We start from the raw sequence: 12,631 nt of genomic DNA on the forward strand, positions 1-12,631 counted from the left end.
AAATCATTGATTGGCTGCCTCCTGGATGCTCCCTACTGGGGATCAAGCCCGCAACCCTGGCATGTGCCCTTGACTGGAATTGAACTCAGAACCCTTCAGTCCACAGGCTGATGCTCTATCCACTGAGCAAACCAGCGATGGCTACCCAACTTTTTAAAAAATGCTTTATTTTAATGCCAAAAATTATATGATAACATGATTAAAATACTTTCTTTTCATAACTGTCTTTGTTTATAAACTCAAAGCGTTCTTCATATTTAGTAAGAGCTCTGTTCTTGTTTTACTACATTGCTCAAGTCCATGTGACATTTACCCATTGACATTTTGCAAAGTCTGAAACGATGAAGATTGTGTCTAAAAAACAAGTATTTTGCTTCTGTGGACCTCCCGCTGTCTACCACAGGATTTTTCCATGAAAGAGAACTATCTGGAATATTCCTTTTCTCTTAATAGCCAGACAGAGGGGGAAACAGAAGACACTATAGGATATGCATGTTTATATTAGATGGTTAGAAAAATCCATATTAATACTAAGTTGTACAAAGTGTACTACTAAAACTATTCATAGAAGATGTGCTTTGATGATAGCTACTAGCACATGCATTTGAATTTCCAATATCATGGTTTAAGCATGATTTTGCATGCATCCACCTGTAAATTGGCAGTCACACATTCATAAATGAGGTTAATGTGGTTAGCTTGTCAAAGTCCAGAAAAGTTAAATTTATTAATGAATACATACATTTTGAGGTTTTGTAGGAATATGACTCAGAATATTAATTTAAAGGAGTTAATATTGCTCTGTTAAGGAACTTTTGACATAGTAGTTAATTCTGATATTGTTATGTTAATTGATTCATTAATAAACATAAAGATTGTTGTTTTCTTAATATAAAGATTAATTGCTATTAATCCAAACTAAACCTATTTTGTACAGTGAATTATAGACTAAAAGGGATAAACTTGCCATTTTAAATTAGGCGATGTTTTTAAAAACAAAGCTTAGTATAAATTTTATCAGAATGTTTTGGATAACCATTATGTCGTTTTATTTTGCCTATATTCAGCCTCCTGAGGTGCAATGAGATATGTATTTCAATTACAAGTTTAATTTTCAGTGTTGGGGTCTATTTTGTTCTTTTTAAATACTTCTTACCCTGTGAGTGCCTGAATGTCTTAAGTACTTTATTAGACCAGCTGGTCTCTTTGGCAGCCCGGTCCTGGCTTCCAAGTTTACTCTTATGCCCTCATTGCCCCCTTCCACTGCCCTGATTCAGGGCCATAGTCTGAGGGACCATTGTCCAGCTGTCCCAGCCCTATCAGTTCTTTGAGGCTAGTGAACCCCTTCTGGTTCTGTCATTCAGTGCTCTTCTCTCTATTTCACAGCTTTCCCTTTTGATTATGGTATCTGTTATGTTAGTTGTTTCTTGTTTCTCAACAAAATTGTTTGCTCTTAGAGCAGGTAGCATGAAGTTGGCCACAGAGGCAATAAATATTGCATTGTTCTGCTTTAGTTAATTACCTTCCTTGGGTAAATTTAAAAGCATCTGAAGAAAGTATGGATCTAATGTTGATTGGCACTCACTCTCCTCATGGCAGGTCCCACCTCGTTGTGTCTTCCTTCATAACACTCATTACATCACTGGGATGGAAGCAGAGGTGTCCAATTTGATTAGGGATTGGTCAGGGTTTTCATTGGTTAGAATCCGTCATTTCATTTACATCCTTGGTCCCAGATTAAATTAATTTTTGGCACTGTTATGCTTTCTGAAGTTATGTTCCCTTTTTTCCTACTAAAGCCTCTATGGTGATGGAACTGTGCATGCTCAAGGAGGAATGGGGCCAAGTGTTCTCAGAAAGCTCAGCCCTGTAAAGCATACTGTATGCCTCAGAAAGTCTCTTCTTTCTGGAAAAATCACTGACCTGATAGTTATATTTAAAGTCATTTATAAAATTAACTTAAGTACATATTAAATTTACTTGTCTTGGATGAAGTCTTGTTTATGAGACAAACAAGATTGATCATTAAGCTCTTGATCATTCCATAAAAGTCTTCTGTAATCAGAATGAGGGGTTGATGAAATTTTTATAACTTGTAATGGTTAAATGTTATTACTTCTAAAACTCATTTAACTGGTTGGATTATAGAACCAGAATTTAATAGGTACTAATTTTTCCTCTTATGGAGGGTAAAAAGTTAAAATTAAGGGGGAAGTACTAACTACGTGTATGTTTACAAAGATATTAGCTAACGATACATACTAGCTCTTTCTTTTTGCTGTTTTCTTTAGGTGATTGAAGACAATACTGGAGTCCGCCGGGTAGTGGTCACACCCCAGTCTCCTGAGTGTTACCCCCCAAGTTACCCCTCAGCCATCTCTCCAACCCATCACCTACCCCCCTACTTGACTCACCACCCACATTTTATTCATAACTCCCACACGGCTTACTACCCACCTGTTACCGGACCTGGAGATATGCCGCCTCAGTTTTTTCCTCAGCATCCTCTTCCCCATACATTATATGAGCAAGGTGAGTAGGTTATTGCTGGCACTGACAGCTGTTGAAACTGATTGCAACACGTAAGTAGCTTAGGAGAGCCAGAGAGGCCTTTGTTTCTCCCGTCATAAGTATGGCAGAAGAGGGACCATCTGATGTGTAAACGCATGGGGAATTCCTAGCTTCCTTTGTCCTGAATTGTTTTTGCAAAAATTATTTTATGGCTTGCAGCTCTTTCTTTCTTTATATTTTCTAAATTCTGCCTCACTATCCCACCCCACAAGGAACAGGGACTGGGATAGCCAGTTGCTGTTTTAGAAAAAAGGCAGTGATGTGTCATATATTACGGTGCCCTGTTAACATATTTTTATGTGCCAGTAGCCTGAGGCCACCACAACACATTAGTTCCTAGACATCATATAGTCTAGCAATAGCAGGGAAGTTTATGAGGGTTTTGCGTCCCATTTCCAATGTGAGAAGACTGTAGGTCTCAGTCGCCTTTGAGTTTCCTGGATGCTCTCTGTTGCAACGTTGGCAGAACTCGGAATCTCCTCGCTGTTGATGGGGTACTCCTGAGTCCTGTTTTAGTTTCAGAATAGCCATTAGGGCAGCCACAGTTTCACTGGTTCTTAGGCGAATACTTATCTTGAAATGAAAAGGAGTCTCAGAGATACCAACATTATGTCTTTTTAATTTTAGCTTTGGTATTAGTTTAGACTAAAGCTCTTTTCTACCACAGTGTATACTAAGAATCTAGGTTAAGTGAGGGTAAAAATTAGACTTAGTGACAGAGCACCCCAAAATATCAGATGAGTGGGCATATTCCATGAAAATATTTGGATAAAAACTGAAAAAGATTCAGTTTCTTAAACTCTTCAGTGCTTTGACATACTGTACATAAAGTATTTGAGTGTTAGTCGCGTTTTCTGGTTAGGTCTGCACTTAATGACATTGTGAAAAGCCTTGGCTATGGACCCATAGCTTGATGAGTAGTCTGTTATTATATTGTAAGCTATTTACTTTGCAATTTTAGACAACAGAATTTAAATCATTAGAATTAAGCGATATAAATATTGTGTGTTAATTTTATAGGGTATTTTTGTTTAATTTCATTAAAATAGCACAGAGTAATAACGTGCAAATAACAGTGCCTTTATTGATTTTAAATTAAAGAAAACAGTAAAACACAATCCCTTTGCATTAATTTAAAAAATCCATATGTATATATTCTTAGTTCTCAATATTTATACCTAAAACAAATTTAAACATTCAATTTCACAATACTTATATTGTGACATATTTTAAAAGATTAATATATTAGTGCCCAAGTTAAAGCATTGTGATATTTAAAATATTTATTATCCTTTTTGTATATTTGAACATAGTTATTTAGGAACTTGCTCTTTTAATAGTGTTGTATTTGTTTTTTCACATTAGAGAGAGAGAGGAGAAAGAATTGAGAGAGACACATCAAACCTGAAACCCAGGTATATACATTTGACTGGGAATCAAACTTTCCACCCTGTGGTGTGCAGGCCCATGCTCTTAACTACTTAGCAACATGGACCAGGACATGAATGTTTGCTTTTTGAAGGTCTTCCTTAAGTTTTGTGAACAGAAAGAAAGTAAAAGTGGAGCTTTACCATTGAACAATTAAAACATTAGTTAACTTACCTAGGGTGACCATACAGTACTGATATGCCTAGAACAGTATTGGTTTAGGTCTCTTATTCAGAGAAATGGTTTGGAGTGCCCTCTTTTCATTTTCAGAAGGATTCAGGTTTGGTTGGTAATTTATGTGGTCACCTTATGCATGTAGGTCCCTTTTTTCATATAAACATATAAGGACCTAATCTATACTATGTATTGCATTTTTATAATATCTGAATATTACTTTTAATTTCTTTACATTTAATATATCCCACTTCCTCTCCAATCAAGAGATTATTTTGCAGGCTCCTATTTTCTTTTGAGCCACTTAAAAATATGCATAGTTAAGCCAGGTTGACCTTCTACTAGTCAGTTTGTCTTGCCTCCTGATTATTCCAACATAGGAGTTTGAGACCACAACATATTTTGTTTGACACCAAGTTGAAGGGTGGCTTATGTTTACCTCTACAATATCTCCTTGAATATTTTCCCTGATTCTGTGAACTTTGATTCTTTTTAATAGAAATTTCTCATCATTTTAGTAGGTTTTATTCAAATGTTGGCTACTTTAGATGCCACAAGTAACTCCTTTTATTCTCGTTGCCATATGCTTTCCAATAGAAATGCTATTCTGTCTACAAAGGTAACTATATTTTTAAGTATCTTGATTCTAAGAACACATTTAAGGGGTATTTTATTTGTTCTAACTTTTTATATATTGCAACAGCTGAAAAAATATTTTGACAGTCAAAATCAAACTTATAAGTTCAATCAGAATAGGAACTCTTTTTTTTTTTTTTTTTTTTGCGGGGGGGGACACTAATTTTGTCTTCTTTAGTATAAAAGTGTCTGGAACATTCCTGAACACCCAGAGTGTAGTTATTAAATATTAATTATTCCTAGCCTGGCTGGTGAGGCTCAGTGGTTGAGCATTGACCTATGAACCAGGAAATCATGGTTTGATTCCTAGTCAGGACACATGCCTGGGTTGTGGGCTCGATCCCCAGTGTGGGGCATGTAGGAGGCAGCTGATCAATGATTCTCTCTCATCATTGATGTTTCCTCTCTCCTTCTCCCTTCCTCTCTAAAGTCAATAAAAATATTTTTTTTAAAGATTAATTATTCCTTGATTGATCAGAAACAAATGGGAATATTTTAAGCATGTATAACATGTATATTATTTTCTTAAAAATATTTTTATACTATATTTAGTAATTTTAAAAAAATTTGTTACAGTCAGGTTATTTAACCATTTAATAATTTATTATTGAAAACATAGACTGAGCTGGTGTTTGTCATAATCATCCATTTTAGAAATTATACCACTCTACGGAATGTCAAGCTACATCACCCGGGAAGACCAGTACAGCAAGCCTCCGCACAAAAAACTGAAAGACCGCCAGATCGACCGCCAGAATCGCCTCAACAGCCCACCCTCTTCTATCTACAAAAGCAATTGCACAACCGTGTACAATGGCTATGGGAAAGGCCACAGTGGTGGAGGCGGTGGAGGTGGAGGTGGTGGCAGTGGTGGCGGGCCAGGAATTAAGAAAACTGAGCGTCGAGCAAGAAGCAGTCCAAAGTCGAATGATTCAGACTTGCAAGGTAATGTGCAAAAATGTTTTCCCCGAGGAATGAATTCTTGAAATGGGGTCATGCTAAAAGAAACATCTTTAAATAAGAACATTATTATATCATGGTGGTTGGTCTTTCTACTAGGAATCTTTGGGTAGACTTCTGATCTTTCTTTTTTTTTAGGACAGAATATAGTGTCATCTATCTTTTATTAACACTTCATGGCAAAAATATTATTTTTTGGTTATATGTGCCAAGTACTACATAATCTCAGTAACAAGTATCTGAAAGTGTCTTTACATTAGCCTTTTTCAGTTGTGTCACTCAAAGTAGATAGATGTGGAAGAGATCCAAAGTAAAACAATATTTCTAAGACAAAGAATGCTAGTTTAACTCTCAAAATAATTATATATCATGAAACCAGGTGTAATTCTGTACTGTACTGAAATTTATCATTGTGTAAGAGGAATATATTCTGCTTAGTTTCAGATATGAGTTATTGTTTAATGCTACCTTTGGCATCCCAAGTGAACTATTCATAGACTAAGAATGAGATGCAAGAATTAGGGTCACCACATATTATAGAGAGACATCCACTCAAAGGGCCATTTTTTTTTTTTTTTTTTGCATATTAATCTTGTGGTTATAGATCAGTTAATTTTGGGAAAGAACATATATATGTTTTTAAATGCAATTTTTAGGCAAGATTTAGAGAAAACTTATTTTAATGCCAGGGGAGTTAAAAACAGGCTTTTTGAAGAAGGTAACTTTTTTAAAATCTTCATCCGAGGATATGTTTATTGATTTGAGAGAGAGAAAGAAAGAGAAACATTGATGTGAGAGAGAAACATCAATCAATTGCCTCCCGTATGCTATCTGGCCAGCACTTGAAACTGCAACCTTAGGTATGTGCCCTGATCTGGATTTGAACCTGCAATCTTTTTGGTTTATGAGATGATGCTCAAACCAGCTGAGCCACCTGGCTAGGCAAGAAGGTAACATTTTGATAAGCGAGGTGAGTTTACAGATAAAAATAAAGGCATGAATAACTGTAAAAGCCTGGATATGAACTGATTATTATATTCATTAAATATGCCCCTTCCTTATTGGAGCATAACCAGGGGGAAACTGGACTGTGTATGTGAGAATCTATGTGTGAATGAAAAAGATGGAGGTTATGTATGTTTGTGTGTGGAAAACTGGGCTCTGTCAGAGCAGAGGAAAACGGTAAAACCAGACTTTGGCATCAACATTTGCCCCCATATTGTTTGTATGAGTGAATTGTAGCATAAAAAAGAGGAATAGTAAGATGACAGTGAAATGTGAACAGTAATTTCTCTGAGTGAAATGTATTATAGATTCTTTTAATTTTCTTTATTTTTAATTCTCCAAGTTTTATGAATTATAATTATTATCAAGCATTTCCCCCCAAGCATTATTCTTACGTTTATTAAACAAAACACAAATAAGTATATAAAAGAGACCAAATATTCAAGAGGCCTATAAATAGCTCTTAAGGCAAAGCCCTGTGTTTGTCAAATAGAATAATTCTCATGAAGTAATACTGTCATTTCTAAGTTTGAAAGTATATTACTACCTTTGACATAGAGTAAAATTCACACACAAAAAATTAGAAATTTTTTCCTAAGGAGAATTTCAGTCCATAGGAAAGAAAGAAAGAATGTATAAGCTATCTTCAGAAAGCTTATGAGGTTTGAACTACCTTGATTAATTGATTTATTCTATAATAACTTTTGCTCTGCCTTACACCAAAAGAGATTTAAGGAAGATGACATAGATACATATAGAGGCTCATTTCAGTAAGGACCTGATGGGTTTACATATTGGATAAAAAATAAGTATCCAATTACCCAAATGCATTGAAAACTTATGTCCTGACAGAAATCTGCACACAAATGTTTATAGCAACTTTATTCATAATTGCTAAAACTTGGAACCAACCAAGATGTCCTTCAGCAAGTGAATGGATAAGTAAGATGTAATTCATCCAGACAATGGAGTATTACTTGGAGCTAAAAAGAAATGAACTGTCAAACCCTGAAAAGACATGGAGGCATCTTAAATGCATATTACTAAGTAAAAGAAGCCAAATTGAGAAGTCTGCGTACTGTATGATTCCAACTAGATGATAGGAAAATGCAAAACTTTGGAGACAGTTTTTTAGATTCTACATATAAGTGAAATATGATATTTGTTTTTCTCTGTCTGGCTTATTTTCACTTAGCATAATACCCTCTAGGTCCATTTAAGTGGTAAGGTTTCATTCTTTCTAATGGCTGAGTAATATTCCATTATGTGAACGTACCAAATCTTCTTTATCCATTCATCTATGGATCTTTGGTTGCTTCTGTATCGATCAAAATAGTCACAGGGATGTAAAGTACAGGATAGGGAATATAGTCAATAATATTGTAATTACCATGTATGGTGTTAGATGGGTACTCAACTTATTGGGGTGATTATTTCATAAATTATATAAATGTCTAATCACTATTTTATACACCTAAAACTAATATTATATATCAATTACAATTGAGAATAATATTTAAAAAACTATGAAGACAGTAAATAGATTCATATTTTCTAGGAGTTAGGAAGAAAGGAGGAATGACAAGGTGGAGCATTGAGGATTTTTAGGGCAGCAAAAGTACTCTGTATACTATAATGGTCGATGCATGCCATTTTACATTTGTCAAAACCCATAGAATGTGTAACACCAAGAGCTCCATATACCCTAATGTAAACTATGGACTTTGGGTGATGGTGATGTAGATTCATCATTTGTAACAAGTGTATCACTTTGTGTGGGATTTTGATAGGTGGCACAGGCTAAGTGTATGTGGGGACAAGGCATATCTGGATGGGCACACCTAAAACTGTTCTAAAAGACAGTCTATTAAATAAGTATCTGAGGAAACCGAGGACAAATGAGATAAGGAATTAGTAAGTTTGTACATAAAGAATCCTGTAGAATTCCTTTCGTAGGCCATGTATGAGGCTCTGAGCCTCCTGGTTGTCAAAGCAAAGAGAGAAACATGCATCAGGTGGAGAAGGTGAACAAAAGCACTTCTTAGCCCAAACCGGTTTGGCTCAGTGGTAGAGCGTTGGTCTGCGGACTGAAAGGTCCCGGGTTCGATTCCGGTCAAGGGCATGTACATTGGTTGCAGGCGCATCCCCGGTAGGGGGTGTGCAAGAGGCAGCTGGTCGATGTTTCTCTCTCATCGACGTTTCTAGCTCTCTATCCCTCTCCTCCTCTCTGTAAAAAATCAATAAAATATATTAAAAAAAAAAAAAAAAAAAAAAAAGCACCTCTTAACCAATATGTAGTCCATTATGTTGCTCATGTTTCGGTCTGTTTCAGAATGTAGTAGTAGCCGTAATAATCCCCAAAGACTTTTTCTGCTTTCTTATAATTGGGAACATTCTATCCCAGAGTGTCTTTGTGCTTGAATTTATTTCAGCTGACTACTATACCCAGGAAACAAGTCTTTTACATAATTCTGAAGTGTATGACACCATCTGATTAATATTAAACTGCAGTTAATACTAGAGTGATTGATCTGTTTCCATTCATAAATAGGATATACACTTATTTACCATGATATGTGGCCTATGGTATTTTCTTAATTCTACATGGGTTAAAATGTCCATATTTCCAGAGGAGGACAACATTTTTACTTCAGAATTCCCTAGCTTTTGAGGAAATCTAAATGTGTTATACCCTCTTACCACTTACAAAAAAACAACAAATGTTAACAAAAAAGGGACAAATTTTAAATTTGTACTTGGTCCTGTGATAAAACTAAGTACACGTAGTACACTATCTCTCTTCTTCTCCCTCCCTCTCTGAAATCAATAAGATATATTTTTAAAAATATAGATTCCTAAATCTCATTTCAGACCTCCCAGAATCAGAATATCTTTGCCTAATCTGGCTTCATGTTTTTGTTTTTGTTTTACTCAAATTTCCTCTGGGAATGATGGTCAGCCAAGAGAACTATGTGTGATATGTTTTTAAAATATATTTTTATTGATTTTAGAGAAGAAAGGAGAGGAAGAGAGAGAGAGAAACATCAATGATGAGAGGAAATCCTTGATTGGCTGCCTCCTGCAACCCAGGCATATGTCCTTGACTGGAATCAAACCTGGAACCCTTTGGTCCGCAGGCCAATGTTCTATCCACTGAGCCAAACCGCTAAAGCGAACTATGTCTGATATTAAAGATGGTTACAGAGGCGTGATTCATGATGTTGTTCCCGATATAATAATATAGGAACCTAGCTTAACTAACCGTTCTCTACCTATTTCCTGGGACTATGCCTGGTGGATGGCAAGTACTCAGTAAATATTTATGGAATGAATCCTTTATCTTAATTGCTTTGTTTTCCACGTAATTATTGTACCATTTCCTCTTCTAGAACAAATTGCTGAAGGATAGAGTTCTGCAGCCACCCCCTCCTTTCATTTACAATTACCTTCAGAAAAACAGCATGGGCAGGACAAACTCCCACAGTGGCCCCAGAACTACCTGGAGTTAATGGTCTGATGTGGGTGGAGAACAGTTGGGGCTTTGGTATCAGACATCGGCTTTGTCACATGCTATTATTTGCTTTTAGTATTCCCTTCACCTGTAAAATGGGTATTTTAATTTCTGTTATTAAGTATTAAAAATAGCCTCTCTTAGTTCTTAACACTTCAGTATAATAATGGTCACGCTTGTTACTTGAACATTCTTATCATCTTCCTCCTGTAATCTAAGGGTCCACTCTCATCCCAGCGATCCCCTTCTCAAAGCAGGTATCTCTCTACCCTCCCTCTGCTCTTCCCCTGCAACTCCTTCCCTTATAAATCAGATGTGGCCTCCTCCTGTTTGCAGCCATCTTACATTTTGAAAGCCAAACCTGGACCACTCCTTCAGAAAGCCTCATTCAGGCTCTCTGGGAGGGGCTCCTACTGGGCAGAAATCTGGCACCTCAGGCCCAGTGCCACGTTATGGGACACTGACAACTCCAAGTGAGAGAGCACTCTGGATACCCTCGGCATGGACCTTGCTTCTCATACATTTCTTATAAGCTCAAGCTATGATTGCCTTTGCTCACTGTGATCCTTAATTGACTTTATCTTTTAAGATGTATGAGTATTTATTTTGCTCCTGATCCCATCCTATTATGAATGGCCACAGCTACATTAGATGTGAATATGCCAATCCCCTTCTTAATGGGGTAGTCCCATTGTCTGGGGAATAAACTCTAAACTGCTTACTGTGGCACACACTAGCCTCCTAAAGTACAGCAGGTCCTCCTTCCCCCTCCTGCACCCGATGCCCAAAGTTTTGTCCCATTGCATGAATATGCCTCACTCTCTCATCTTGGCCTGCCCTTTCTGTCCCTCTGCCTAGCAAACTCAGTTTTCCAAGGACCAGCTCAGAGAGCACCTCCTCTGTGAAGCCTGCCTGTCTTCCCGGGGCATAATAATGCAGACTAGTTAGGGGAAAATACTTCAAGAATTTTTTCCTTTCCCAGCATTTGATTTTGGATCAGAGATCGGGCACCAAGTCCATGGGTGTTCAGGACAGGAATGGAAAATGTTGTCCTTGTGCAGATTGTTGTGCAAGAGCTGGGCCTTGCCTGTTCTGTGGCCAAAACCCAGTTAAAATTGTCCTATTGCCTTTCATCACAGAGGCTAAAGAAGTTCTTGTTGTCCTTATTGAGAGGGAAGTCTTATTCCTTCCATTTTATCCTTGGTAAAAACCAAAGCATTTATTATTAAGGAAGTTACCGAGTAGGATGTGGGTTTGTAACTGAAATTCCCCTATTTTCAACCAGAGTTGTAGCCCCTTTGCCATGTACCCCCAGAAAGGAGAGGAAAGTTTTCTACTAGAAATGATTATGTAAAGTCAGAGGGAAAAATCAAAACTTTATGAACATCCACTGGTGGGGAGAGAGCCCCTTTTTAGTTGCCAGCATATAGATAGCAGCTTATGCGAAGACCTTTAGAACTCACATGGATGTGTGGGAAAAATTGAGACAAAATGGTAAGAATTCCAAATATAGAAGAAATGAGGATACAGCATACTTTGGCATCTGACCTTTGGAATTGTTGAGAATCCAAAGATTCAGTTACACTTCAGATGAAATTCCACCACATAGAGTCATAATTTCTGATTGTAACACTGAAAGCCGGTGACAAAAGCATTACTCTTTTACTTTTCTTCTTCAGAGATCACAAATTGCCTTCTGACCGGAGCTGTATTTTTTATTTCTATCAGATTTTTGTATTCCAATCCCTTCCCAGAAGGTCCTGACAATTTTTTCCTGTTTCTGTATTTTTCTACCATTTTTCAGAAACCAGAATGTGCCCCCCAGTAGCTGTTTGCTGAGAATGAGCAGGAACGTTTATGCATTCTGCTGATAAGAGTGACTGTAGTAAGGTCTGAGATTGTGGACAGACCTTGGAGCCTGCCCTCTTTGGACGTGCGGGCTCTGGGCGGGGGTGGCTGCATCCACCTGTGCAGGGCTGACAGTGTTTCCTTTGTTCGCAAGGACGAGCCTCCTGTTAATAAGGTCTGGAATGTTGGGAGTCCAGGCAGATTTTGTTTTGGAATCCCTTTCGGTGCTGGCTGTCTGTAAGAGAGAACACTGGTGCTTTTCTGCTTAAAGTAAGTTCCTCAGCGAGGCTTTCACACCATAGAAGGGCCCTCTCCTTTCATGTGCACCCTTTCCAGCGCAGGTGCACATCCCCCCTGCAGGCTCCGCCAGGGCTTTGGGAAGAGAGGGTGTGGATGGGGCAGGGTTCTGTTTCCTCCTCCAGTGTGTGCTTGCTCACCACTCATTTGAAAATGTACAGTTTTTCTGTAGATTTTAATGAGCGCTTCATGTCCCAGGTC

The 12,631-nt window shown here is 37.4% G+C and overlaps 1 protein-coding gene across 6 annotated transcripts in view; it reads left to right on the forward strand.

The window, feature by feature from the left end:
- The window catches only part of FNDC3B (fibronectin type III domain containing 3B), a 311,128-nt gene that overhangs the window by 175,945 nt on the left and 122,552 nt on the right, over positions 1-12,631 (forward strand). For all 6 annotated transcript variants that reach the window (XM_084874157.1, XM_084874153.1, XM_084874152.1 and 3 more), the window contains exons 5-6: positions 2,292-2,532; positions 5,464-5,754. In XM_084874157.1, the coding sequence (XP_084730283.1) occupies positions 2,292-2,532; positions 5,464-5,754 (532 nt within the window). The remainder of the gene's footprint in view (positions 1-2,291; positions 2,533-5,463; positions 5,755-12,631) is intronic.

Source organism: Pipistrellus hanaki (genome assembly GCF_964339955.1).
Source record: "Pipistrellus hanaki genome assembly, chromosome: 2".
NCBI lineage: Eukaryota > Metazoa > Chordata > Mammalia > Chiroptera > Vespertilionidae > Pipistrellus > Pipistrellus hanaki.